Below are 27,576 nucleotides of genomic sequence, written 5' to 3' on the forward strand. Positions count from 1 at the left end.
GCTGCCTCCTCCCTCTGTCCCCGCTCCCAAGCCACCAGCCCTGCTCCCCTGCCCCAGTCTCCCGGTGGCGCTGACTGAGGCCACTCGCAGAGGATACCTTAGGACCTCACCACAGCGATGGTTCCCCTGTCACCCTGCTTCCTCCATCCTTCCAGGGCAGCCAGTCCAGCGCAGGACTGTCCTGCTGGGCTGCCCAACAAGTGCACAGGAGAGGCAGCAGCTTTGGGAGCTAAATCAGTGTGGTCGTGCCAAGCAATCCCTGGAGTTGTTATACCAGCAAGTGCTGGAGTTTCGCCTTAGAAACTGCATATAAAGTTCATTAGGAGAAAAAAAAAAAAAATGCAACCTGCTGCTAGAAACAGAGAAAAATCAGCCTATGCTACAGCTCTAAAAATTAAATTGTACTCAGCCGGGGAGGGCTGCATTCCAACCCCACCCAAATCAGAAAGCTGAGAAAACTTCAATGGGCTCTAGCTTCTGGATTATTATTATTATTATGACAGGGTTTTCCTCTCAGGATTCAGACTCTCTCTAAATGGTGGGAAAAAGGGTTTTATACAACCTCCAGTCTCCACATGACAAAGTGACTGCCTATTCCTACAGTCGTCTGAACAGAATAGACGGAATAAGCTATTGTCTGTGCTCAGAAGTCAGCTCCTGCACCGGCACTTGATTGGTCCAGGATGTAGAGGAACAAAAAGGTCATTGAATAAAAGAAGAACAATACTTTTCATGAAACAAATGAGCTTTTGCTAATTTATAACATGTTTGGTTTGGGTATCATATACATCAAAATGATGTAATTAGTAAATGTCATTTTCTGGAGAGAGAGAGCTCCACAAACCCTTAATGATGGGAATTTCCTGCCCCAGGCTGGAGTCTCTGGACTACCGGGGCATCATAAAGATGCTGTATTTCACCAATAATTACAGTGGGTGCAAAGTGGAACCCAACTGTGCAACAAGGGGAAAAGGAAAAAGTTCACCTATGGCAGAGGTTAGTTGCACCAAAGCGTTAATGAGAGAAACGTAATGGAGCAAAGGCTGATTAAAATGGGCACAGTCAGAAGCTCAGCTCTCAGAGCACCTCGGTCCAAGGGACACTCGGACATGGACAGAAGCTTTGCAGGCTGTGCAGCACTCTGCTGAACGCATCCCATTGCAAGGGTAGTTTTCAAATAAGAGACCTCAATACACTCAACAGAAACAGTCACACTCACAGCAGAGGTGCTCATGCCAGAGGCTATGTTTTCTAGATCTGAGAGGAAAAGCTGCTCTCACATCGCTCTTCCCTCAAAGAAGAGTCAGAAGTACTGGAGATCTCATGTAAGATACTTCCCTTACTGTTGTTCCAGATTGCACAGGGCCACCTGTACCAGGAGTCTCAAGACTCCTGATATTCACAAACCTATTGCCTCACTGCAAGACATGAGTCATCTAGCAACATAAGGAACCTTCTTGCTAGTAAAACAGTATTTTGCACTTTTTTTCTTTTTAATTTGGCTTGAAACTAAGCTGGGTGTAGGTTTATCCAAAACCACCAGAAAGAGCAACTGGCTACAGCCTTTAAGGCCAAAATACCTGAAAACCTTCTTCAGATACACATCTGCCCTCTTCTAATAAGCATATCAGCCACATCTGGGAGACTACCCAAAAACCTCCTTATTTCACTTCCTCCAGGTCCTTAAGGCAGTCCCAAGTTGAATGTTGTTATAGTGACAGGGGAAGGGGAAAAAGGGGGGGGGGGGGGGGGGGGGGGGGAAGTGTCTCCTTGCACTGTAAGGGATGGAGAGACATAGCAAATAGCTAGGGGTCTATGAGATTTGAAGAGCCTACCAGAAGCGCCATGCCCTGACGTAGCTGCTCAGACTCAGGAGATTACCACAGAGACCCAGTGTTTTGCTTTCATTTCAGATGTTTCTGACCCTTTCCCTGCAGAAGTGTTGCATCAGTTTCACCCCCTTGGACCAAGGCTCCTGCAGGAGCATGAAGACGCTCAGGCTGTCTCAAGAGCAGCGTGGTGCTCTCTTCTCCCCAAGGGCTCACTGCAGCTCAGCTGCTCCAAGGAGTGGGCAAGGTGGTGGTGAACCAAGCCACAACCTAGAAAACCTTTTCTCATGCGAAAATCCAGTAGGCAGCCTTATGAGGAGAAACCTCCTCTGGCAATGGCCACAACATTCTCTGAGCTGTGTGATAAATATGTTATATTAGTTCATGTTTCCTTCTTCACAGGAATTACTCAGGCACACGTGAAACAATAACACGATCTGGAAAAAGCTTCTTTCATCGTTTGTAGTGCAACTTTGTTCTTCATGGCAAGTTAGATGTATGTGGGAACTAAAACCGAAGCCCAAAGGGCTAGTGAATGCTAATCACCAAGTCTCTTCTGCCAGTAATGGGCATGTCTGAGCTGGAAATGTTTAACTGCTAGGGATTTTCACCTCTCTTAGCAAAGGAAGGACACCTCTAAATGTGACATTCTTCTCCCCAGGAAATACCCCTACATTCTCTGCTGGTCAGAAAGGAAAACACTCCAGTGCAAATAATTTACTTCACACCCGCTTCTTTCCTCCCCTTTAATTTGCTTTTTCAAAAATTCCTTCTGCTGCCAACTTTTCTATCTTTTATGAAGATTAACCCAGCAATTCCCACTTTTGTGAGCAGCTCCAACGGAAATCTGCTAAAAGAATAATCTCGAGTCAACAAAAGTGCACTCTGATGGGCCCCAGCTGAGCCAGCTGTGTTTCTGCAGGTCTGCAAGAAAAAAAAAGGAAAAGCTTGAGTGTCCTCCTTGCAGGTAGAGCTAAGGTGGTACAGCAGAATAGGTGACCGCACATCAGCTGATCAGCTGCTCCTCTGTTCATACATCATTGTTTCTGGGCTCCTGGGCACCAGAAGGCAATGTCAGCAGAACGCACCATGCCCTGCAATGCTGCTGTGTGCAGTCTTGGAGGTGAGCACTGCAGCCAGCTGAGGGGCAGGAGACGTGTTTGGGTGCTGCCCTGCCTGCTGGTAGTTCCCTGGGGCCCCCGGGTAGAAGGGAAAGCAGTGGGAGAAGACCCATAGGTGTCCATGTGTGGAGTCACCTGCTCTTACCCCGACAGGGAAGAAGTCTGCAGCCCTTCCCGCACAGCCAGGCAGCCACCAGCATGTGACACATCACCCTCAAGGAACCAGGGCAGCAGGTAAAAGGACTGACTCACAGACCATCCACCTTTTTCAGCAAGCTTCTCACTTACCATAAACGAATGTCTGCAGCACACTTTCAATTCCTCTAAGTCACACTCCAGCCTAGCCCTGCATTATCAGATGCCAAGAGCTTGACTGTGACCTCAAGGTAATACCGCTGCCCACAGCTACTGTAATGCCATGGGCACAATGCAGTGGTCATGTTAACGGACTGAGAAGCTTTGTAGGTGGTGAGGGGAGGAGAACTTGTGAAGATGAGCAGCCTACAGCTGCATGTGGTTAGAGAAATGTGGGTGGTGATGCACCAAAGAAATGGGCGGTGCTTGTTTATTCCAGTGGTTTCCTGCATTATCATATATGTCTGGACAGAGAGAAGCAATAAAGGTGTAATTCAGGTTAAATATTTATTTACTGCCTACTTAGAAAATGTCACTGAGCTAACCGAATAGTCTCTTCTCATCACAGCAGTCCAAGGTCATACATTACCAGTAACTGCAATTTCCCAAGTCTCATCTTTGGCAGAGCCTGTTCTCACAAGTGCCTCACCCAGTCACTGCAGTAGGTGGCATGGAGGAGGAAGAAAAAGTGAATAACAGCAAGGCAGCAGGAAGGAAAAGTCTGTAAAAGGCATGGGGAAAGAAGATGGGGCAGTGTAAGAGCAACTGAAAGAGTTAGTCAAGTACATGCACTTACTGGACTAGAACAAGAAGTGAATTGGAAAAAAACAAAACAAAACAAAACAAAACACACCAGCAACCTAAATGCAACAACTGCACTGAGGCACTATTGCTTTTATAGATTCATCCCCCTTCCTGGGACAAGCTCTGCTCAGTAGAATGCAACAGCCAAATGCACTGCTTGTGGATGGGGAGAAGCAGAAGCCAGCATGGGGCCAAAAACCCCAGCACTTCAAAATCTCTGCACCATGAAGACCAATCCAGGTACACAGAGTTGTCTCTGTTTTTGATGTGGAGATTAATATCAGGACAGGGTCTGAGGTTCCCAGTAGCTGAGCTCTCCAAAAGCAAGACTGGGGATCCAAGGGCAAAGTGCTACACAAGAACACTAAAACATTCAGAGTACAAACCCCCTCAGTATGTTTCTTTAATTTTACAGCTTATATAATAACCTGATTTGGCCTTTGACCTTTTTGCTTGCTCAGCCTGGAAAGAGAAAGTAGCCACAGATTCAGATTGAGCAACTACCAGAACCCAACAGGACAGGATGGCAACCCTTCTGGGCACAGCTCTGTTCTGTGGAGGCATCTCTCATTCCTTCCTCTGCTGCCACATGCCAGAGGACACAGCCGTGATGATCCCAAGGGCTCAACTCAAAGCTTCCAGTCCTCAGAGAGCACTGGCTCATACTCCAAAGAGACCTCTCCATCCCCAGAGACACACTTGCCCTGCTGAGGTGAGGACAAGCCCCTGGGGAGATCTCACACACTGCATCAGCTGGAAAGCTTGCTGCAAAATCAGCAAGGAGAAAACAGGCATGGGAAGGTGAAGTAGGAAACAGGACAAACCTAAGAGGAGTTGTTTGGTTTTTTGTTTGTTTGTTTGTTTTAATCCATTTAAGAGTGTGGCACCTGTAACAGCATATTGCCGTAAGTTCCAAATTGTAATCACACTTATTAAACAGACAAAAAAACCTACTTGTTTTAGAATCAACAGCTAGTAATCTCATTTTGTTCTTCCACATTCTCAAGCTACAAGAAATATTAAGTCATTCCTAAAACGAAGAAAGCAGGGCAGGGTACCCCTCACATGCCCCTCTGACAGCTGCTTCCCTCCTCTGCTTAGTGCCTCCTCACACAGCCACTGTCCCACATCCCCAGCTCTTTTGTGGCCCTTTCCTGTCCCTTTCCTACAGATGGAGCAGGGTTTCAGACAGCAGTATTACAGAACCAGATTGCAGGCAGTTCAGTTTCATCCCTAGTCCCTGTCCTAAAAGGCTGATGACATTTTACCTGCCTATTTGCAAAGGGAGGCATGAACATGACAGCAAACACAAGAGAGCTTGGTCTGTAGACAGACTCAGTGGGCAGAAACTACCAACTCCTGCATAGAAGGGACATCAAATATCAACTGTTATTCAGAGCAGGCTTGTGACACCAAGCCCCACTGTTTGTCCCTGTTAAACTACTTTGGTAAGCAGCTACAACTTCTTTGAAGGCCTCTATCTCCCAGAAAAAAAAAAAAAAAAGTGAGTTTTCCATGTGAAAATCCATATGGCACCAGCATGGCAAGGGTCTCTGTATGCACTCAGAGCAAGAGGTACTGAGCATTAGGTGTTATCCCCCCCACTCACAACCCATTAAAGCAACATTCAGAATCATGTTTAATCAAGAATTAATGCATGTTTAATCAAGAAACCTCACCTGAACACTATCACATACGCTGGCTCAGAGAATTGGATATGACTTGTGGCATCTTTCCAGGTCATCACCCAACATGTGCTGACCAAAAGTCACTGCCATCTATGATATTACCCATCATGATTATGACAGCTCTGTTGGCTTCTGCCTTGCTGCCAATGACTATTGATCCATACACAAGGACTGCCTGCATCTTTTTTGATGGGTTTAGTAGAAACACACTGCTAACTACACCTCCACATGAAGGAACATGAGAAGAGCAGCATATAATACTGCTGCCGCTTGGGCTGTAGTGGGTCCTTTAGCAATAGGAGATACCAATCTTTAAAGCTATGCATCCAAAAACACCTCCAAGCAGCACCAAATTCAAGGAGAATAAGCTTGAGGCCACAGGAAGCTGATCTGAATAGTCACCCACTGATGGAGAATTCAGTGGTCCCTTCTATGGGTTTAACAGCATCTGATAAAGTTATAGGCAGCACATTTCCAGCCTAGCTAAACTCTACATAAAGCACCACTGAAAAAAGCACCACCATAAAGCACCACATGTCTACAGAATGTGTAGTTGGAGGTACTTTGGAGTCTGCAGCAGTATGAGACTTGGACCCTACAGTAGATCTCTAAATGACAAAAACTCATCAATTCCTGTTATTTTAGGAGCAAACTGGAGTCACTTTGGTGTTTCTACACCATAAGCCTCAACTATACTGTGTTCATTACTATATTTTGCTAAGCCAGGCCCTGTTCTCTAAGTATTTTGTTTGTACAGCAGCTTTTGTTGGTATTTCCTCATTCAGGCTGCAGTCACTCAGAGTATGAGTATTTGTATGAATCATTCTTCTAATCACCCTTGCTGGCTGCCTCTGAATGACTGCTCAGTTAGAAGAAACGTGAATGAAAGTAGTGTGGGTAGCAATTTTAAGACTGAGCTTGATTTCCCCAACTTGTATACGAGGTAAATAAGAAAAGAAACAAGAGCCAGCATGAAGACCTGTTCTAAAAACCAGTGCCAACCAAAGCACAAAGACATCTGCATGCAGCTTCTTCTCCCCCACCCCACCACTTCAAACCATTGCCTTCAGAAGAGCAGATGTACCCACATTTGGGATATCACACACCTGCATGCTAAAACAGGGTCCCAAGAGCCAGTCTCCTACCTTCTGCATCACCTTCTCTATGTCTTCTTTTCAGATACCATTTTTCAGCTTTCCTTCACTCTTTATGTTGAGATCTTCACTCTCCCCTTAAACACCCAGCACATCTCACTGACCTCAGTGGGGAGCTCCAAGCAGAGCTGTAGAACAGGCAAAGAAGCCTCCTTTCTTCCCAACCCACCACTTTTATCCTGCCACAGTGCTGACTGATGACAGAACTCAGATCAGCACAGTGCTATCAGGAAGAGCACATCATGAGGAACACCTGCATCTGGGTTTGCCCAGGGCTTCCTAGCAAGGCTGCCTTGCCTCAGGTGAGCGTAATGATGCCACCCTCATTGAGAGCACCATGGGGACCACAAAAACACATTTCCAGGTGGATATATATTTTATCTTTAACCACTTGCCCACTGTTTGTAGTGTGAAGAAATGGTTCAAAACAGGTCTGCTACAGAGGATATTCTGTGGGATTATACAGCTGCTGTGCCACCAGCCCCAAGCGAACTGGCCAGAAGAGCAGGCAGAGAGAGCCAGCAGGACTTGCAGGAGCAGTTGTATCCCTACCCGTCTCCTATCCCCCTACATCTTCTGCCATTGTTCCCTGCTGCAGCCCTGCCGGTGGCAGTCACTGCTGGAGAGCTAACGCAGGGGAAACTGTCCCTGGTGACTTTTCTGCCCTGTCATCTGCACTTGATCTGATACAAAGCAGATATCTGCTGGGTAGAAATCAAGGCAATGGGATGTAGACTGCCCTCCAGTTCCAGCTCCTGCTACCAAGTCTGACGGAGAACAAGGCTTACAGAAGCCTTGCCAAAACTCTTAAATATAAAAGCTCCATCTAGGAATACTTTAAAGCTGGAAGTGGTCTTTGCAAATGATTGTTCACTGTTTTCATCAGTTTGAAGAGTTAGCAAGAATTAATCAGTTGTGAATTGTTTCTAAAATGAGACAAGAAGCAGCACTCATCCACAGGGGACTGCAGCAGGCATGAAATGAAACAGAGCATGAAAATATGGCCAAAACTTTTAAATGGGAAAACAAGCAGACACCAAAATAAGCAGTTGTACAATATGTTGTGTAAAGTGCCTTCGCTGGGCAATTCATCATTAACAGAATAAAACGTTTCCCAGTACATGAGATAAAGCATCTTGGTTTGGTGATATTCTTCAAAGGCTTCAGCTGCCACTGTGTAAATTTCAAGACTGAAGGCTAACGCCTGTGCTAGATCCTAGGTAATAAACACACTGGGTATCTAAATTGTCATATGTCTTGGCATATGACCAGCAAAATGCATGTGGAAAACTGTATGCCAGTAAATCTGCCTTCTGCTTTTAAGCTGATTATTCAAGGGTTAAATATGAGATCCTCTAATGAATTAATAAAATATAGATATATTTTAAAAGCTATTAATTCATCACAATATCTATTTTGGAGCATTATGAATGTATAAGAGATAAGATGAAAATGCTTTGTAGCCTACAAAGAGTTCATTAGTGGTGGTATCCATCATTTGAAATCTCCCTTCATCTACACTCACTACAACACCCCTGATTTTACTGAGTGAACCTAAAACAGAATCTTGCCTTAGACTCTCCTTCTCTGAGGTTAAAAGGGTGCTCAAAACCCAGACCCCAGTGTGAAACCTGATTGTACAAGTTATTCCATTCAGCATCACAATTGTGGTGCAGATCCCCAGCTTCATCCAGGTACCTCAGCTTGCACCCTGTCTGGGTTGGACTGATGCCATTTGCTCCTTTGTCTTGCTGTGACATGAGGAAGGTTTCACTGAAAAGAGCATCAAATTGCAAGCCATCTATGAGTCTGTATTTCTTTATATCTAGTAGCTAGTTCTGCAAATTCTGTCACGAGGATTGTGCTCTCACCAGGACTGGGACACCCCCATCCTAAGCTCGATATCCCAAGCAGTGGATGCTCAGAGGTCACCCTTTGCTCCCAGCTCTGCCACAGGCTTCTGCACATCTTGAAAAACCACATCATCCCTGCTCTTTTTCCCCTCTCCTGGCTTCTGACTGACTTGTCCATTCAAACACCAAGGAAGGAATTAATCTCACCTTGCTTTAGCTTCCTAAAAATGAGGGGCCTGATCTAGACATTCAGGGTCTTCTAGAGTTAATGGAGAGAGAAGGGTTTCTGTAGATGGTTCACCTGGTCTAATGCAGATTGCCCTCTCAGGGTGGGCGATATGGTCCCATGTCACAGTGCTGTCTCCAGAGGAAATGTGGGTGCTTAACGTGGCCCATATATCTGTTACACAGCTAAAGTAAGGTGGGACAACTCCCACCCTAAGCTGGGTCTCCCACTCTGGGTTTGTGTGTGTGTGTGTACACAGAACCATACACAGAGGTCCCATGTCTCACCCTAAACTTTTAAACAAGATAGTGCCTCAGCCTCACCCTTCTGTTTCATCCCTTCATCACAACAGCTACATCCCCTCCAGGGTGGGGCGGATCTCTGCTCTCTGCCCTTCCACAGGTGGGAAGACAGGCCCAGTGGAGGGAGGAACATCTCCATGGCATCCCAGGGCTCCAGAAGACACTGCCACCATGGGACAAGAGCAGGAGGAAGGAGTTGGGTACCCCATGCCCTCAGTATCCCATTGTTGTGCGTCATTTAGCACTGGAGATGAAGCATGTATTGCACACTCGTTCAGGGCATGCTACGTGGTCAAGCACCAACTTTCCTTAGTTTGCTAAATTACCTGATGAAACTTCTGATTTAGAGAATACAGCCGGGAGCCTGGGCAAGCACAGCTTTTGCCATCCAAATAGATCTGCTGTCACATATGACTGACAAGATATTTATGCTGATGGGTCAACAGACAGACAGACAGATTCATTAATTTTCTTCTCCCTTGTCCCATTATCTAAGCCCCCGTGCCATCCGCAGCCACTGGAGTGAATGTTCATTTCTATTCCATTGTCATACTAACTACTGCTCTAGTTTAAGTATTCTTTTGAACCCCAAGAACAATGTGCGCAAGGCGCAAATCCATCCCACTCCTCCATGGCTAAGTAGGGCCATTAGACAGGAGAAACAATAGAAACGCAGCGGGTGCTCTGTGTTTGCTCCCTGCATGGCCGCACACAAAGACAAAAAGCGAGGAGGGCTGGATGGGCCAGGGATGGGTGTTGGATACCCCGATGCACTCATTTTCCCAGCATCCCCAGATCACAAAGAAAAAGAGGTTTTGCATGGGCCTGCAGAGGCTACATCAGTCACTGGGCACAGGACCTCATTGTTTGGTTTGTTTTGTTTCCCTGAACAATATGTCACATATTTACTTTCCTCTTGGAGGGCTGATGCTAGCATAAAATCATCACCACGTTATGTCAAAATGTCAGCATGCCACATCGCCACAGCTCCACATGAGGCTGCCTCATGGGCCCCCACTAGGATTTCTGCATCCAATCATTTCCCATAAGCAGTGTTCACAGGATGTGAGATCTTCTTAAAATAGGACAAACCCAGAAATCCTGGAGCCGGTGGCAGCCCTTGTTCATGTCTCTGTCTTGAGTGACTCCATCTGGACAATCTAGGATCGCTTTTGATGGGCTGTGGGAGCAGCTGCTCCTGGTTAAAATCTTTTTTACTAGAAATAAATAAAAATGCTATGAATAAAATGTCAGGATGGTCTTTCTCTTTCTTCGGTCATTAGCAGGTTTTACCTCTAGCGCAGGGATTTTAAAAGGTATTTTCTCACTTAGGTGTCCAGCTATGTTTTAAACACCCTTGGCTTTTACCAGTCTGCAGCTTTGAGAAAATACAACTGCCTTGAATCAACTAATCCTGGTGCTCAAGCAGGTGCAGCTCCACCGAATGCCAAGTAGACCTCTCCTCCTGCTATTACAACACTGGCCTCCAAATCTGACCCAAAATTCAGTCCTGGGCATCCAGCAGCCCCTGCCTAATGCTGGGCTCTGAGGGCAGCGAGGAAAGCAGGAGAGCTCAGCAGGAACCTGGTGTGGCCACCACGAACCCCTGCGGGGGACCAGCCCACAGGAGGTGGATGCCACCAGGGTAATGGTGTGTCACGGACCTCTGCTGGGTGCAGGGCTGGAGGCCACGAGCCCTGTCTGCCCCAGAAGGGCTCCCCTATGCCCCGATGCCTTGTTCTTGTTCCTGCCCCAGTGGAACAGCCTGCATGGGGAAAGGGTTAAAACTGCCTCTTACCCGCTTTCTGTGACAGATCCCTTCACTCGGTGCTATATAATGTAGCCCCAAACATATTCTAAGCAGCCAAGGGCAGCCCAACCATCTGCTGGAAGACACAGACCTTCTGATGCAGGAGTTCCCAAAGCCTGGCCCATGGGATATTTACTAAGGAGCAGGCAAAGGAAATTTGCCCCTTTAACCAGAGCCAGCCTGCACTTACTTTGTTAAGTTGCTTCAGGCAGTGTCCCATCCATGACTGTTGACCCATACAGTGCCTTTTGTATGAACAAAGACTTGGGAACCTCTGGTCCCAGTGAGGCACATCCAGCCTCTCCGCTCGACCCTGCCAATCCCACCCACGGCTCTAAGGTTCAAAAAATGACCCAGATTTGGGCATCTCCCAAGTACCTCCTCTCCCAGGTACCTCCTCTCAGGTCTAGTCGTAGTTTCCAGGGGTGCTTTTTATGAGAAATCCCAATTCTGTCCAGCCATCTCAGGTAAAAGTGCCAAATGACTGCGTAGACTTCTTGCTGGCTTCCAAAGGCAATTGGGCTCCCACAGCCAGGTGCATTGAAAGTGGTACCCACAGCCTGCACTGAATTAATTAAGAAAGAAACAGAGCCACGTAACTGAAATACATACATATCTATAATTTTTTTATTTATTCAGATTCAGGTGCCTTTGAAAGGCACAATAGCACAATAAATTAAGCAATAAGCGTGGTCACACAAGATCCCAGAAATACTAAAATCGCCTCTGGAGGAGGAAATTGGTCAGCCCGGTGCTGCTCCCTCCCTCTATGAGGAAACTGCCCGGTGAAACCTCCCCATGCCACATTACTCACTCCACTTTCTCATCTCCCCAGTGACGCTGTTTTCTCTCCCCTGAGACCTGCAGGGAGACACCTGGAGAGGTTCCACCCTGCTCCCCCAGCTCAGCTCGGCACAGCACACCTCAGCCCCGACACCCACAGAAGGATGGGGTCGGGTCCCCTGTCCCACAAGGTCCCCGTGCAGGGGTCCCAAGCTAGCCTCACCCCAGCATTAAGATGACACAGCGTTAAGGAAGGTGGGATCGGTGACTTTAGTGCTCGACACAAATAAGAAAGAATAAACAAAAGGCACTTTTTAATGTTTTGTGTCTTTCCCAGCTCCAGTCCGTGCCCTGGCAGAGAGTTTCAGCCGAGGCGAAGCCCCGGGCTGGGCGGCTGTGCCGGTGGGGCGCTGGGCTGGGGTAGGGCTTGGGAGCTGCTGTGGCATCTGGCATGAAAAAATGTCCCGGGAAGCTGTTACATTAAATGGCCAAATCGATTTATTGAATGGCAGGTGTTAGCTACAAACAGATGGAGAACATAAAGGCATAAGCAGGCATTTGTATGGAAAAGAAGCCATCGATTTGGAGCTGAGAGGCTCAATAGTGATCGTTATACCCTTTAATAGAAATGTTCTTATTTTTATGGGCTCAGCTCCGAGCAACAATGGGCACACACACCGCCGCGCTGTCCCGGAGCCCGGCCAGGGCCGGGGGGGTCGCTCCGAGCCGAGCCGAGCCGAGCCGAGCCGGGCCGGGCCGGGCGGTACCGAGCCGGGCCGGGCGGTGCGGAGCGGTGCGGGGCCGGGCGGTGCGGGGCGGAGGGGGGATGCAGAGCCGTGCCGAGCTGTGCCGAGCAGAGCCGTGCAGAGCCGTGCCGTGCCGTGCCGAGCCGAGCCGAGCCGAGCCGCGCTGTCCCAGTTGGCACGCGGCGTGCCCGGCCGGCCCGTGGCAGCGCCCCGCGGCAGATGAGGCACGCGCCGGCCTCATTACAATGAGAATGGGCAGGCTGGAGGAGCCATGTGGCAGCAACAGTTTGCAAATCCCCCCTCCTTCTGTGCGAATCGGGAAACATTTCCAAACATTTGTACCCCAAATCGACCACATTAACACCCCTCGGAGCGGCTCTCCCTGGAGAGATGCTCCGCGCTATGGACATTTAGGCAGAAACAAAACAAGCAGGGGGGATTTTTCTTTTCTTTTCGCCCTTTCTTAGGCTCTCTGGGTGTGTGTCAGCGCTGAATCGATGCGCAACTTTCTAGCTAAGGGGTTTAAAAGCCATCGGGGAATCCGGCTCACGGAGTGGGGCCGTGCACATGGCAGGGGCGGCGGGTGGGGAACAGACGGGCAAGCTCCGGGCTCGGGTGCCCGGTAAAGCACCCCTCAGGTCCCGATAAAGCACCCCTCAGGTCCCGATAAAGCACCCCTCAGTTCCTGGTAAAGCACCCCTCAGGTCTTGGCAAAGCATCCCTCGGGTGCCCGGTAGAGCATCTCTCGGGCAGGCGCTGGGGCAGACCGGGACCCCTGCCGAGCAGGGCAGCGGGCAGATGAGGAACCCCCCCGAGTGTCCCCTAAATCGCGTGGGGGCTGCAGCCGAGCCTTTTGCTCCTGTCCCTATAGGAGCCGCGGCCCCATGGCCACGGGTGGGGCGGGCACCCCCCGAGACGCCTGCAGGGCACCGAGCTGCGGGCGTGCTGCTCCCAAAATAAACGCAGGGAAAGGCTCACGCGTGTCCCCTTCCAAAAAAAAGCCGGGTGCCAGCACTTTGTGGCTGAAGCCCCGGCTCTGGGGTGTCCCCCCGGCCTGGCACCCCACGCGAGGTGCTGGCCCTACACGCCACACTCCGGTGGATCCCCTAAGTAACGGCTGCTCTTTCAGGCTCAGCTGTCCGATGCTGTTAACGCAACTTTTTTTTTTTTTTTTTTCCATCTGAAGCCTGTGTGCGTGTGTCAACATGCAGCAGGTGGTTTATTATATTCCCCGGTTATTATTTTATTAGGGCTCTCTTTATAGCCGCAATCACAATAATGCCCTGGAGTTTCGAGGAGGATTTTACATCTCTTTCGCACCACTCGCTCCGGCTTCTGGAAATATTTGTTTTGTGGGGACACGTGGGGAGCTGCAGCGACTTGTGGAGCCCGGGCAGAGCATGCAAACTGGGTGCAAAGCTCAGGGCGGCAGCCACCGGGCCTTGGGAAGGTGGTGGCACCCGCCTAGGTGCGCGGCCAGGAGATCGCAGCGAGGTTTGGCGGAGCTGTGAAAAGCAGAGATCAGCTTGTCTTGCTTTAACCTACATTAGCTCCGGGTCCATATGGTAGATGCTGCCTGTGGATCTCCAGCACCAAAGCGGGGCCTATTCTTGCACGCCGCCCTGCTTGTGCCAGATGGTGCCTGGACCAAGTGGCCATGCGTGGGGTGGCTCTGGTTAGCCTAATAAACGTCCAATACAAGTCAAAAATCAAAACACACACATACTAACATCTGCTAGAGCCTGCAGTACCCAGCTAGCCTTTCAATACTGAATTAAAGAGCCCCACAGCCCTTCTGTTCCCCTAGGTTAGACACTCATTACCATTTATCAAGCACTGATGTTATCTGGCCTCTCATTTTATTTAGTACCGAAGCTATTAGCATCAGATTTGATTTTGACAGTTGACGCTGCTGCTGGTAAAGCCGGGATCTGGCCGGGCGGATCGCCGCAAAATTCCGAGTCCATCAGCGGCGACACATTCCTCCTCCCGCCTTGTTTACGAGGCCGAGACAAAAGAGCTCCCCTCGGGTGCCTCTACCCGCGCCTCGACTCCCCCGCAGCCCCCGCACTGTGCCCGCGGTGCCCCCCCATCCCCATCCCCATCCCCATCCCCATTCCCATTCCCTTCCCCATCCCCATCCCCTTCCCCACCCCGGGACCGGCTCCGCGGGGAGGCGCGGCCGGGGGGCGCCGCTTCGTGCTGCCGCGGCCGGGACCCGGCTTTTTCCCCCCCTTTTTCTCCCCCCCGGTCCCAAAAGAGCCCGGGCTGGGGAACGGCAGCGGCAGCCCCGAGGCCCCAGGGCGGCTCCCCAGGTGCCCCACGCCGCCAAGGTTCGCAGCCTTGCGAGCGCGGCGCTGGCATAAAGGTGGCAAGACCTCATTACCATACAGCTGAAGGTTTATCTCTCCCTCCCCAACCCCCCCCACTACCCCCCCGCCTCCCTCCGGCCTCCCATCCATTTAACAAGCTGAACTAAACAGCCACATGAAAGGCCTTCTCTGTGCTTGGCTTTAATGAGGGACACGCGACCCGACAATAAGCGCCCGCTGCAATCAGGCCGACGCTCGGCTGGCACACGCCGCCCCGCAGCCCCCATTGCCCCCCCCCCAGCCCCAAGCCCGGCTCCCCAGGGGGGTCCCCACCGCTCCTCGCCCCCAGCCCCGGCCGGGCTGCGGTGCCCCGGCTCGTCCCGGAGGCGGTGGCGGGGCCGTCCCGTGCCGTGCCGAGCCGTGCCGGTCGGTGCCGTGCGAGCGCCCCTTTTGCTTTTGCTTTCTGGGTCCGGCGGGGCAAGGGCGGGGAGCGGCGGGGACGGGACGGGACGGGACGGGACGGGACCGGCGGCTGTCGGGGACCGAGCGGGGCGGCGAGGCGGGCAGGACGGGTGCTTTGCAACGCTTCGGCCCCTATTGTTCGGCCGCCCCGGGAGGCTGCTCCTCGGAGAGGCGTCCGCTTTTCCAGGGAGCTCTCCCTCCCCGCGCTGTAAATATCTCAACAGATGCTCGGCTCGCTCCTAATCAGCTCGGCTCCTCGGCGGCCAGCGCGGCGGCAGCGGCAGCGGAGCGGCAGCAGGGAATTAGCGCCGGTTCTGCGGGCTCCCCGCAACATTTGGCTCCTTTTTCCAGAAAGGAAAGATGGAAAAGGGGAGGGATCGCCCGTGAGGCTGACTGACGGTTTACATAATGAGCTTGCGAGGATGCGAGGCAACTATATAAACAGCTCGGAGGGAAGCGAGTTTTCCATTTACCGAGCGCTGTTCGCACCAGTCCAAGGAGGAGCGGTCCAACACTAAGCACTCCCCTTCGCGTCTCTCCCCAAACCCACCCGGCTTTGGAGTTTACAAAGGCGCCAGGAGCGGTCGGAGCTCGGGGGTTGGCTGCAGGATTTCATTCCCAGCAGGGGACGGTCTCACCCCACACCTGGATTTTTACCTCCCGCTTTCTGCCGCTGCTCGGGGAATACTGGCGAGGGCGGGTCGCGCTGCGAGGGGCGCCCACCCGGACCCTTTGAGGAATACAGGAGGAAAGCTAAACCCTGGGAGAGCTGGAAGCGCCGCTTCCACGAGGATGACAGCCTTGCGCAGCTTTGGCTTGACGTTTCTGTTAATGGTTTTGCAGCAGGTAATCACGCAGCGAGCTAACTAAGCGCATACGTGGAAGGGGTTCGCGGAGCGCAGAGCGGGTGACGGACGCCAGCTCGCGTGGCGGAGCCCGGGTAAGGTGTGATTTGGGTTTTTTGTGTGTGTCTCCCCTTTGTGCAGGGGGTGGCCGGCTCCGGCGTCTTCCAGCTGGAGCTGCACGAGTTCGTCAACAGCCACGGGTCGCTGGCCAGCGGCAAGCCCTGCGCCCCGCACTGCAGGACCTTCTTTCGCGTGTGCCTCAAGCACTTCCAGGCGGTGGTCTCCCCGGGGCCCTGCACTTTCGGCAGCATCATCACCCCGGTTCTGGGGACGAACTCCTTCAGCGTCAAGGACACGGAGAAATTTGACAGCCCCATCAAGCTGCCCTTTAACTTCACGTGGCCGGTGAGACTCCGCTCGGAGCGCCGAGCGCGGCCGCGGGGCAAGGAGGGCGGCAGGGAAAGGCTGAGCTGGCGCGGAGCAAACCACTCCCGCCGGTAGACTTCTTGCCAGAGCTTCCTTTAAGGAAAAAAAAAAAAAAAAAAAGAGAGAAAAAATAAAAGAGGGGTGGGGGGTGAGGGATAACACGACCCGGCGGCACGGGGCGCGGGGCCGTGCTGACGCTGCTCTCTCCGCCCGCAGGGAACCTTCTCGCTCATCATCCAGGCCTGGCACGCTCCCGCCAACTACCTGCCGCAAGGTGAGCGCGCCGCGCGCCGCCGGCAGGGGGCGCGCCCCACCCGCTGCGCGCTCCCGACACCCCCCCCCCTCCCCACCTCCAACCCCGGTCCCGGTCCCAGCCCCGGTCCCGGTCCCAGCCCCCCCCCCCCGCTCCCCCGACCCCCCCGGCTCAGCTGTTTATCCGATAATTTCACGGCCGGCTTTATCCGACCATCAGCAGCCCGGTCCCCCAACGATATCCATCAGGGGCCGCTTTGATTCTGTCCCGACCCAATCTCCAACACAATTGCGTTTCCTCCGGTTTATTTTTGGCGTGGGAAAGAAAGGAGTTCTGCGGTGAGAAAGCTGCGAGGCTGCCAAAGAGCCCCGGCCGCCTTTTCCTGTATTTTACACCTTTCTCGAATTCCGCCCTTTGGAAAGGAATAATGGCTTTGGGATGTTTTTCTGACAAGAGAGGAAAAAGGATATTCCAGCAGCACAGCAGCCCTCGCTTTGAAAGGCCTCTCTCCGCAGAGCCCCCGCAGCCTGGCTTAACGCTCACCAAAACCGGGGGCACCAAATTAATGCTCCAACCCTCCTCAGTGGGGCCACTGCACACACACATTTGGGACAGGGGTTCCTGGGGCAGACAGTGGTGGTGGTGGTGATGGAGGTAGTGATGATGGTGGTGATGGTTTTGATGGTGGTGGTGGTGGTAGCAGGCTGCTGACACCGTCCGTTGTCCCCCAGGCTCACAGCTGCCGTCCGAGGACTGGCTCATCAGCCAGATGGCGATCCAGCGGTCGCTGGCGGTGGGCGAGGACTGGTCGCAGGACGTGCAGAAGGGCCCGCTGACCCAGCTGCGCTACTCCTACCGTGTGGTCTGCAGCGAGAACTACTACGGGGACAGCTGCTCGCGCCTCTGCAAACGCCGCGACGACCGCTTCGGCCACTACGTCTGCGAGGCCGATGGCAGCCTGGCCTGCCTGCCCGGCTGGACCGGAGAGTACTGCACCGAGCGTAAGTGCCAGGCTGTGACAGGCATCGGGTGTGTGAGGGGCCGGGCACGAGGGCTGCTGCACGAGCCCCGTGAGCTGCCCAGGCCTCACAGCCGGCCGTGTGGCATCGCCCCTCTCCACAGGGTGCTGGCAGCCAGCTGCAGCCTCCTCGCCTAGGTTGGGGTGAGGGACTCCCAGTGAAAGGCTGTGCCACCTCCCAGCCTGTGCACTGGGCAGGTCTCTAAAGCTAGCAGGTGTCTCAGAGTATTAAAATATATCACCTGCGCCAGCTTTCTTAGGCTCTGTGCTAAACCAAGAGTTGCACTGGAACAGGAATGTAGTTGAAGAGGCCTTCAGGGAAAGGCAACCCCCTAAAGCATCAGGGAACTGTTCGGTGAAGGCACCCCAATCCCAAAACTTGAAGTGCGGCAGTGGTGTTTGCTTGTGGCTGCAACAGCGCTGCTGCAAAACATCGTGCACCTGGCAGAGCTCGGGGCTGTGTTTTCCTGCTGACCTTTCCCCTCTGTGGAAAGCGGCACGCTGAGGACTTTGCTCCCCCCGTTGCTGCAGCTGCTAATGCTGCGCTGCACCTCTGTGAGCAGTGAAGAAAGCAGAGAAGGGCTCTTGGCTATTATCACTGAGTCAGTTGTACCTATTCTGAGTTAACATGCTCACAGCTTGCCCACAGAGGCTTACACCATTTCTGCTGCCAGAGGAGATGGGGCAGGTGTTGCGCTGTCGTAGCAGGAATCTTTACTGTGGGCTCAGGGTCCCGCTGGATTTTTGCAGTCTTCTGTTAGCACAGGCAGAGCCACCACTTGCTCCTTTTCTATGAGAGCTGCAAGAGTTCATGTTTGTTGTGTAAGCAGAAAAATAAAGGACAACTTGTCAGATGTCGGCTCTCCTTGTTCACTTCCTCCTGCTCCAGAACTCCTCGTACTAAGAATTTTTAAAACAAAGCTTTGAAAGTGCAAAACCGGTTTTCGAAGCATATTTTTAAAAGCAGACATTCTCCCTTTTAAAAGTGTATTCTGTAGTGGCATATGTATTTACCTAAACATTTCTGCTTTTTTTATGTTCTCTTTACAGCCATCTGTCTGTCTGGATGTACTGAACAGAATGGATATTGCAACAAGCCAGGAGAGTGCATGTGAGTAGATGGCAATTGCAATCCGAACTTCAGTTAAAACAGAATAGTAATAGAAACTTGTAACAGAAACTTAAACTCTTTTCCATGTCATTAATGTTTTAATTTGACTTTTCTTTTAGCTGTCGTCCTGGCTGGCAAGGCCGCTACTGCGATGAATGCATTCCCCACATAGGCTGCCGCCACGGGACTTGTAAAACACAGTGGCAGTGCATTTGTGACGAAGGATGGGGTGGCCTCTTCTGTGATCAAGGTTAGTTCCGAATGTTGTGCTTCTGGGTCTAGATTGGGTATTCCTCAGTACGGGACTAGGGAATCTGACCCATCAGATCTAGAATTAAGCTTCAGTAAGGTACACGTTGAGAGGCATCAATTTGTACCAAGGCTGTCTCAGACACTAATACTTAACTTGTAGTAGTCTGCACTGAAAACAAGCAAGCCTTTTTGGTAGGTGTTGAAAAACAACACCACCTGGATGAGTTTTGACAAGGCAAGTTTTCTGTCTTCTCAAGCTAAGTTTAATGTATTCCCTGTACAACTATAACAATTTACTAAACAGTTTCCAGCAGCAGTAAACACCATAATTTGGGCCTTCCTTATTTTGCATACAAGGAAGTTAACTCATGTGATAAGTCTGGAGCATGAGAGAAAAATCATGTAAGCAAGAATGAAAAGTACAGGTTCCATTTTAAGGTACACCAGACCACTTCCACCTATTCAACCCATTGAATCACTGAACTGTAGCCAGCTGAGCAGTCATGTCCTCAAGGCCATATATGCACTGCTGGCACTGAGATCATTAAGTACTCACAGCAAGTTAAGTGTTTTCAAGACATTTATAGGATTAAGATGGGGAAGTCTGAATTAAGCAGGAAAAGTAAAGTTGCAGATTTTTTTCTTTTCTGTTTGTAGTTACCTATTAACCAGTTGTATTCCAATTAGTCTTTGGTATTTATAGTGCTTATAAAGATTTTCTACTTGCGTCCTATGAACTTGTGTGCTTAACCTCTGTCTCAGATCTAAGTGAAAATAAAAAGGGCCATCAAGGCTGGCAGAGCATTTAGACAGTTTAAACTACTAACATTCATAACAAGAGAGCATGGTAAATAAACAGTAAAAGATTTCTAATGTTTGTTTAAATCTCCAAGCCTAAATATTTTTATTTCCTTCCTGCCTTCCCGGAACGTGCCTTGGAGCACACCTTTTAAAGATGGGGCTAATTCTTTTAGTATGTGACATGTTGTGCACAGACTATCTGTCCACTATGCCTTGGAGCGTCTTTCTGAGAATACACACAAAGTACATTTTGGCATCCACATCCCATTACAGCTAACAGGTTTACACACACACAAAAAAGGAGAGTATACCAAAGCATTAAGAAAGATAAGATTCCCAAAATTCAGAGCTCAGGTGATAGATGGAGAGCAATATGTAAAATTCATAACAATCTGAAACATCTATTACTGATAATAATCTGAATAATAACCTCCAATATTCCTATTAATAGCAAAATGGAAGACTTTTTAAAATTGAAAATTCTTTACTGTTGACTACAGTGTTTTTGTATGAATGTCTTTTTCCAGCAGTCAGAGACTCTTTCCTCTAACACCTGGTATCTTTGCAGATCTGAACTACTGTACTCACCACAGACCGTGCAAAAATGGAGCAACTTGCATGAACACTGGCCAGGGCAGCTATACGTGTTCATGCAAACCTGGCTTTACCGGCGTTGACTGCGAACATGAGATCAGCGAGTGTGACAGCAATCCCTGTAGGAACGGCGGTAGTTGCACGGTAAGGGCATTTTAAATGTAAAGTCTTTGTGTGAAGCAAGCCCCAGTATACTTTTTCAGAAATGGTTTTGTAACAACATAATGGGAATTCGATAGTACACAGGTTCATTACTGACGCTCACAACTATCATACTGAACCCTTCCCTGGACGTGTCAGGGGAGGAAGTCTGTTACAGGAGGAGATGTATCATCTAGATTAGAACTAGTCAACTGATCCTTAGGTTTCTGTGGCAGCCATTACGAGATCTTGGCAAGATTCAAGGTTTGTGAGGGAGCAGATCTTTAAAAAAATAAGCTCCCAAATGAAGGTTCATACAAAAATGTGCCAAGTCTGTATTTTAATAATAAATAAAATGTCTGCTTTCTGTTATGGAGTGTAGTGCCAGTTGGTACAAGGAAAAACAGATGAAACACTTTCTGCAAAACAGAGTTCTTCACTTTTAGTTTTTTGCAGTCTCGTGTTTCAATGTATTTTCAGAGCCAGTCAATGATTGATCCTACCTGTTGATAACGACTGATGGCTTACAAATATCAGATGTAATCCAATGCATGTTTTGATTAAAGCTAATGCTGCAAGACCCGACTCCCTTCTCCCAAGACCTTGGACATACATTACTTTCAAAAAAGAGATGAGTTTTTTTGTTATCTAAGTGGTGGGACTTCTCAATAGCAAAGCAAAATAACCCCCTTTTTTATTAAAAAAAAAAAAAAAAAAAAAAAAAAAGGCTCTCATGCAGAGGATAAATGTCCTTATCACAGCTGTGTAGTGGTGTTAGTCATGTTTTTGTCTAGTTGCCTCTAGGCTCCCTACAACTGCGTCTGCTCAGCTTGTGTAGTTGCACGATTACTCCTGCACGACGAATACAGGCAGTTCTCAGCTCTATCCCTCACAGACCAGCCTGCAGTTATTTACTCTGCAAATGTCACTTTTGCCACAGTCAAAAGTTCAGTTCTGTCTTTTGGGACAGAACAGCACACGCTGACCAAAAAGAAACGCACAAGCAGCTATCCTTTGGTGGCATCAAATTACAATGGCCAATGTTGTGTTTTGCAGGATCTGGAGAATGGTTACCACTGCCTCTGCCCCCCTGGCTACTACGGAACTCACTGTGAGCACAGCGCTTTGACGTGTATCGATTCTCCATGCTTTAATGGTGGCACCTGCTTGGAAAAAGAACAAGGGGCCAGCTACACTTGCGTTTGCCCTTTCGGCTTCACGGGGTCGAACTGCGAAAAAAAAGTAGACAGGTGCACAAGCAACCCATGTGCAAATGGTGAGTCTTTTTATCAAAAACTCTCACGTCCCCTTGATTTGTTTGTGCTTTTCAGTGCAGAAGTGATAGAAATCCAATCTGACCTCTACTCTTCCCCTAATATATTAGTCTCTCCCTCACTGTATTCCACATCTACCCTAATTTTGGCCTCTTGGGGGGAGGACTTTCACTGGCATTTTCTATGCAGGAAAAAAATGCACAAGTTTTACCATGGGATGAGATAGATGGCAGAACTATGCACATTAAATTAACTTTACTACCTATTTAGAAGGGGCATATTTTTAAAGGGAGATGGGTAAGCTAGAGGGAACTTTTCATGTGTGGTTGTTTTATAAAATAATCTCCCTCTTCTTGAGGTAGTATAAAATGCTTACGGACAGAGCTTTATATTTCCAAGTGAAGTACATTGGAGACTGATTTATTTTTTTCTTTTATTTTACTTTTTTTCCTCAGATGGTAATTGCTTTTACCTTGGTCAGATTCGCGTGTGTCGTTGTCGGCCTGGTTTCTCTGGTAAGAAATGTGAGATAAACATCAATGACTGTGCCAGGAACCCATGTTCCAATGGGGGAACTTGTCACGACCTGATCAACGATTACACCTGCACATGTTTGCCAGGCTATAGTGGCAGGAACTGTGACATCAAAACCAGAGATGAATGTGCTTCTGGGCCATGTGAGAATGGAGGCACATGCTACAGTGGACTTTATAGTGCCAACTTTGTCTGCTACTGTCCTTCTGGCTTCATGGGCAGCCGCTGTGAATTACCAGTTTATTCAGTGCCCATTACACTTCCTCCTAAACCAGTCCCCTGGATTGCCATATCCATGGGAGTGGGGCTGGTGGCTTTGCTCATACTGTTCTGCATGATAGCAATGGTCATCAGGCAGATGAGGATGCACCCAGAGCAGGACTTGGAGACGATGAACAACCTGTCTGACTTCCAGAAGGACAATCTCATTCCAGCTTCCCAGCTCAAAAACACCAACAAAAATAAAGACCTCGAAGTGGACTGTGGGCTGGAGAAGTCAAACTACAAACCCAAGAATCATAAATTGGACTACAATCTGGTAAAAGACCTAACAAGTAGAGGGACACAGGAAGATAAATATTACAAAAGTGAAAAGTGTTTAGGAGACAAGTCTCCACTTCGACTACATAGGTGAGAATGCAGTCTTCCTTGTAGTCTTTCTTCAGCCCCCCCTCACCTTCATACCCATGTAGAAGCAGATGAGAAAACATGAAAAAAAAAAAAAAAAAAACTCGGGGAGATAGCATACAAAATAAACCAGAGCAAAGCCATGAATCTTGAAATAATGTATGTGTGTAGTGGCCAAGTGGTATCCATAGCTAAATGAATTAAATTGAGAGCTTCTGCAGGGTGCTGGTAGTATGGGTGCTGTGAAGGGGAATGGGAGTGACTAGTCTACTGATGAAAGTAAGAAGTATCTGTTCTTCCTCAATAGATCTTGGAGAAAGAACAGTACAGCATATAATGATTAAAATAAGTATATTGGTTATTAAGACAGTAAAATGATCTGCTTACTGAAAAGAAGGTTAGAGTAATAATAATTTTTTCAAAAAAAGAAAATGGCAACTATTCACTAGGTCATCAGTATTCTTGTACACATACTGAAAGCCTTGCCTGGGTCCTGCTTGTGACAGGTGCACTGAGGGATCTGAGGAGTACGTAGCTAAATTGGACATGGCAGAAATCTAGCAAGACAGTAGCTATTCCTGACTTCCACCTCCCTCGCTTACTGTCCTGCCATCATATAGAACACGTGAAACTTCATCCTCTGCCCTTCCCTCCTACACCTCCTTGGCTATCTCATTCCAACCCTCCATATTCATTGAATTTTTAGAGATAGGAGTGTTAGTAGTCAACTAACGCCCTTTTCTCTCTGCCCTGCCTTAGTGAAAAGCCGGAATGTAGGATATCAGCGATATGCTCTCCAAGGGATTCAATGTACCAGTCCGTCTTTGTGATAACAGAAGAAAGGAATGAGTGCATCATAGCCACAGAGGTAAGTAAGTACACGGGTGAACAAGCATAAATTCACAAAGTAAAACAGGCAAATTATCCTTTAGAATTGGATCTGAGAAGGTTACTCAATTTCCAGGGATCCCCGCATACACCCCTTCTGTTCTGTGGCTGACAGGAGTGCCCAAGCAAACTGAACATACAACAGGGAAAAAAAATAATATATATACATTTATATATACATATACATACATACATATATATATATATATATATATATATAAAACACAGAAATTAGCAGCTCTAAAACCAGAGATTCTGGGTTTAGATAAGGAGATGAAAGCACCAAACATCAACCCATAAACATTCAGTACATCATAGGATTATTTCCTCTTAAATAAGTAGTCAGCAAAAAAAAAGAACTAATAATAGTTCATAAATCCACTGATGTAAAACCATGTTTTTCTTCCCATCACTACTATGGGTAATCCATGTTCTGTGGAAACAGGCAAAGCTATAGATTTCCAACAGAAGATGGGAGGCAACTGAATGTGCTAAGTGGATAGGCATAAAAGACATTTAAAAAGTCTGTAGTAAGACATGGATGGAAATTTCACTTCTTGGCATTTAAGCTGTAGCTATATGTTCATGGCTGCAGCAATTTAATGCTGTTTCTTAAGTCACTGATAAACATATCTAAATTTTGACATTATTTTGAAAAGCTCGAGAACAGTATACAAAAAAGAGGTGCCTAGCAATGAATAATCTTAAGACTTCAAAAAAGCATCTACCGAAGATCCAAACAGTTCCCAAAGAATTATCAACAATTAATACCTGTCCTTTTCAGTGAAGTCAGTCACTTTTAGGACTAGTTTCAGGTAGTTCCAGACTCCAAGAAAGAGAGCTTGCTGTGCCATGTAGCAGCGATCTGTGAAGGCAGACCTGCAGATTTCTGTCTCCCTTGCCAGGGCGGATATCAGATTTCGGCTCGAAGGCAAGCCGGAATACAAGTCAACCAGTAATATTAAAAGTTCAACTGAAAGGATTTTCAAAGATACAAATGTCAGTTAGACACTTCATTGCCACTAACAGACCTAAATATCGTATCTTCCTTGGAAGATCTTGCTGACCAAAGCTGGATTTACGTAAGGCAAGCCCCAAAGTACTTGTATGTTCAGAACGACAGGACCCTGAAACTTCTCTCCCTGGCACACAAGCTATCGCGTTATACCAGATGCCTTTCACAGAGACTTAATGTTAAGCACCCAGATTTGTAAGGTTTATCCTAGGCATTTTCTCCCTCACTCCAGGTAGGGAGGCTTCTTGTCTTATAGTTGAGTTGTTTGCTGAATATTCTCTCTCTCTGGATCCAGCCAAAACCATTGAATGCTTGTAGTTAAGCTGTAGTAATATCTGGCTTAAATTACTTTGGCTTGAATTACAATTTGTTAGTTCTGCTGTACTCTGTGCTTCCTTCTCATTTGTTGTGTTACTTTTATGCCCTGACAGGTATAAGACTGAAGATCAGCCCATTTGCACCTCAGATTTGGTAATGCCAGTAGATGGACGTTCCTGCTGCATTGTTTACAATTCAGAACTGGATTGGACTGTTTTTAATTACATGCAACTTGCTGCTCTCAGGCGGAGGATGGAACTGGGTGAACTGGACAGACTGTGAATTTACTGAAAGATGCAATACACCTTTTTGTTCTTACTGCCCTTGTTTGAAGTTTGATACCAGAAATCTCACTGGCTATAGAAGAAGGGAGGCAGAGGGAAGAGAGAGGGGTTAAAATGCTTATGTTTTGACTTGCTTTTAAAAGATATCGAGGCCAGTTCCTCATGGACAGACCTGTGGCTTTCCAGAACTCTGGTTATGGGAGGTGCTGGTAGAGGAGGAGGCACTTAACTATCACAGACGTTGCCACGGAAGGTGTGAAGAAAGACACATTGCTATGCAGATAATGGATACAGTATAAGTGAGGTCTCCATTTTTTTTCCGGGTTTAAAAGTGCCTAAAATGTGTCAAGAGAATCTAACAAGCCCAAACAGAGACTTGACTGCTCTTTCTGCAGTTACCTGAACAGTATTGGGCAGGGGTGATTGACACTTCTTGCTACACATCATTTTGCGTCTCCTCTCTCCTGCTGCATGTACTGGAGACAGTTTAAGGGGCAAGAGGAGGAAGGAAAGAGGGATACTGAATTTACGTCATCTCATTTGGTGATGCTTTGGAGAACTGATTGACCCAAGCCACAATATGGGACGGGATTTTCATGGATTTAAGCATCCAAGAAGGGAAAGTTGTGATAAGGAATGTCTACTGCCTGTTCCCTATTGATAATGAGGAGAGACATTATCCCAGTTCTATTTAAAGCCTTACAAATGCGTTTTAAATCAATCAGCTCCTAGAACCTAAACATGCTGAGCTGTCTCAGCTGTTTTCATGCCCTTTGCACTACCAGTGATTGTGAATAGACATTATTTTTTTTCTTCTCCTTCCTCATTCTCTCCCCCACCCCCTTATTCTGACACAAATTTGGGGGTTTATAGCGTGTTTCTGAATTAGGTGCCACCTACTGCAAATAGTCTCAAAGTTGCAGCTGTTACTTTCTGAAGGAGGAGCAGCAGTGTCATCCCTGTATTTCTCTGTCTGGTTGCAGATCTCTGCTTCTGTCCCTCACCCTGGTTCCAAATGCCCAATAGCAAAGCACCCACTGAGAGGCCCTCTGCCAAGACGGGTGGAGGTTAGAGTTAGAAGGTCCTAGGCTAGTCCTGTTCCTTTCTTACCCCCCACTTCTACAGGGAAAAGAGGAAGCTAACCCCTGGAAAACAGAGGCCTGAAGAAACTCTTATCTACACATTTACAGCAATAATATTGGGCACCCCTGTGGAAAGTGCCGTGACAGTAATGAAATGAGACTGTGAGGTGGGGCGGAATGAGGAGGGAGGAAACAAAATCTCTTCAAAGAAACCTGGACCGTGCTATCTCTCGGACAGCAATGTTCCTGCCCTTGTAAAGCCTGTTGTTGGACTAGCCCATCTAATGCCTTGACCTGTGCAGACAAGACTCTTCATAATGTCCACTACTGACCTTCTGCTCTGACTGTGTAGGACCATTTTGAAGATGACCTTCAGAAATCAATAATATGGGTTTTAGTTTGTCTGTTTGTAGTTTATTTTGAAGACTAGTATTTCAGTAATTTAAAAAAAATCAGAAGCACTGAACTTTCTACGTTTTATAACATTATTTTGTATATAGTGTATATTTATAATCAAAACAGAAGTGTAAATATGTTTATTACTTCTCATGTAATGTTTTTAATGTGATGACAAAGTTTGAATTTTATTTTTTTTTTCAAGCAATGAAAATACTTTCCTGCTACTATGAAGTTCATTGTGGTTTGTCCTTTTACACTTCAGGTTCCATGATTTCATGTCAGCCAAGGTTACTTGAAGCCCAAGAAGTAAGCTTGTCTGCCTGTTCCCTGCAGTCAGCCCCACATTTCATTTTGCTCACCAACTGCTGTAGGCTGCTTTTATGACTATTACCTGATGTCAACAAAGTTGTTCAGCTGAAGAGCATTCATCTGACAGAAATTTTATTTATGTTGTGACACATAATATTTAAATTATATACATATATTCTC

The 27,576-nt window shown here is 48.2% G+C and overlaps 1 protein-coding gene across 1 annotated transcript; it reads left to right on the plus strand.

Annotated features, from left to right (window-relative positions):
• The first annotated feature begins 15,647 nt into the window (after positions 1 to 15,647).
• On the plus strand, positions 15,648 to 27,142 carry DLL4 (delta like canonical Notch ligand 4). The gene is given in 11 exon segments (XM_032187991.1): positions 15,648 to 15,731; positions 15,921 to 16,475; positions 16,713 to 16,770; positions 17,481 to 17,750; positions 18,818 to 18,878; positions 18,998 to 19,128; positions 20,500 to 20,669; positions 21,723 to 21,942; positions 22,396 to 23,104; positions 23,861 to 23,969; positions 25,436 to 27,142. Coding segments are annotated over 11 exon segments (2,373 nt in total). The 3' UTR covers positions 25,442 to 27,142.
• Positions 27,143 to 27,576: the final 434 nt, after the last annotated feature.

Source organism: Aythya fuligula, chromosome 5 (assembly GCF_009819795.1).
Source record: "Aythya fuligula isolate bAytFul2 chromosome 5, bAytFul2.pri, whole genome shotgun sequence".
NCBI lineage: Eukaryota > Metazoa > Chordata > Aves > Anseriformes > Anatidae > Aythya > Aythya fuligula.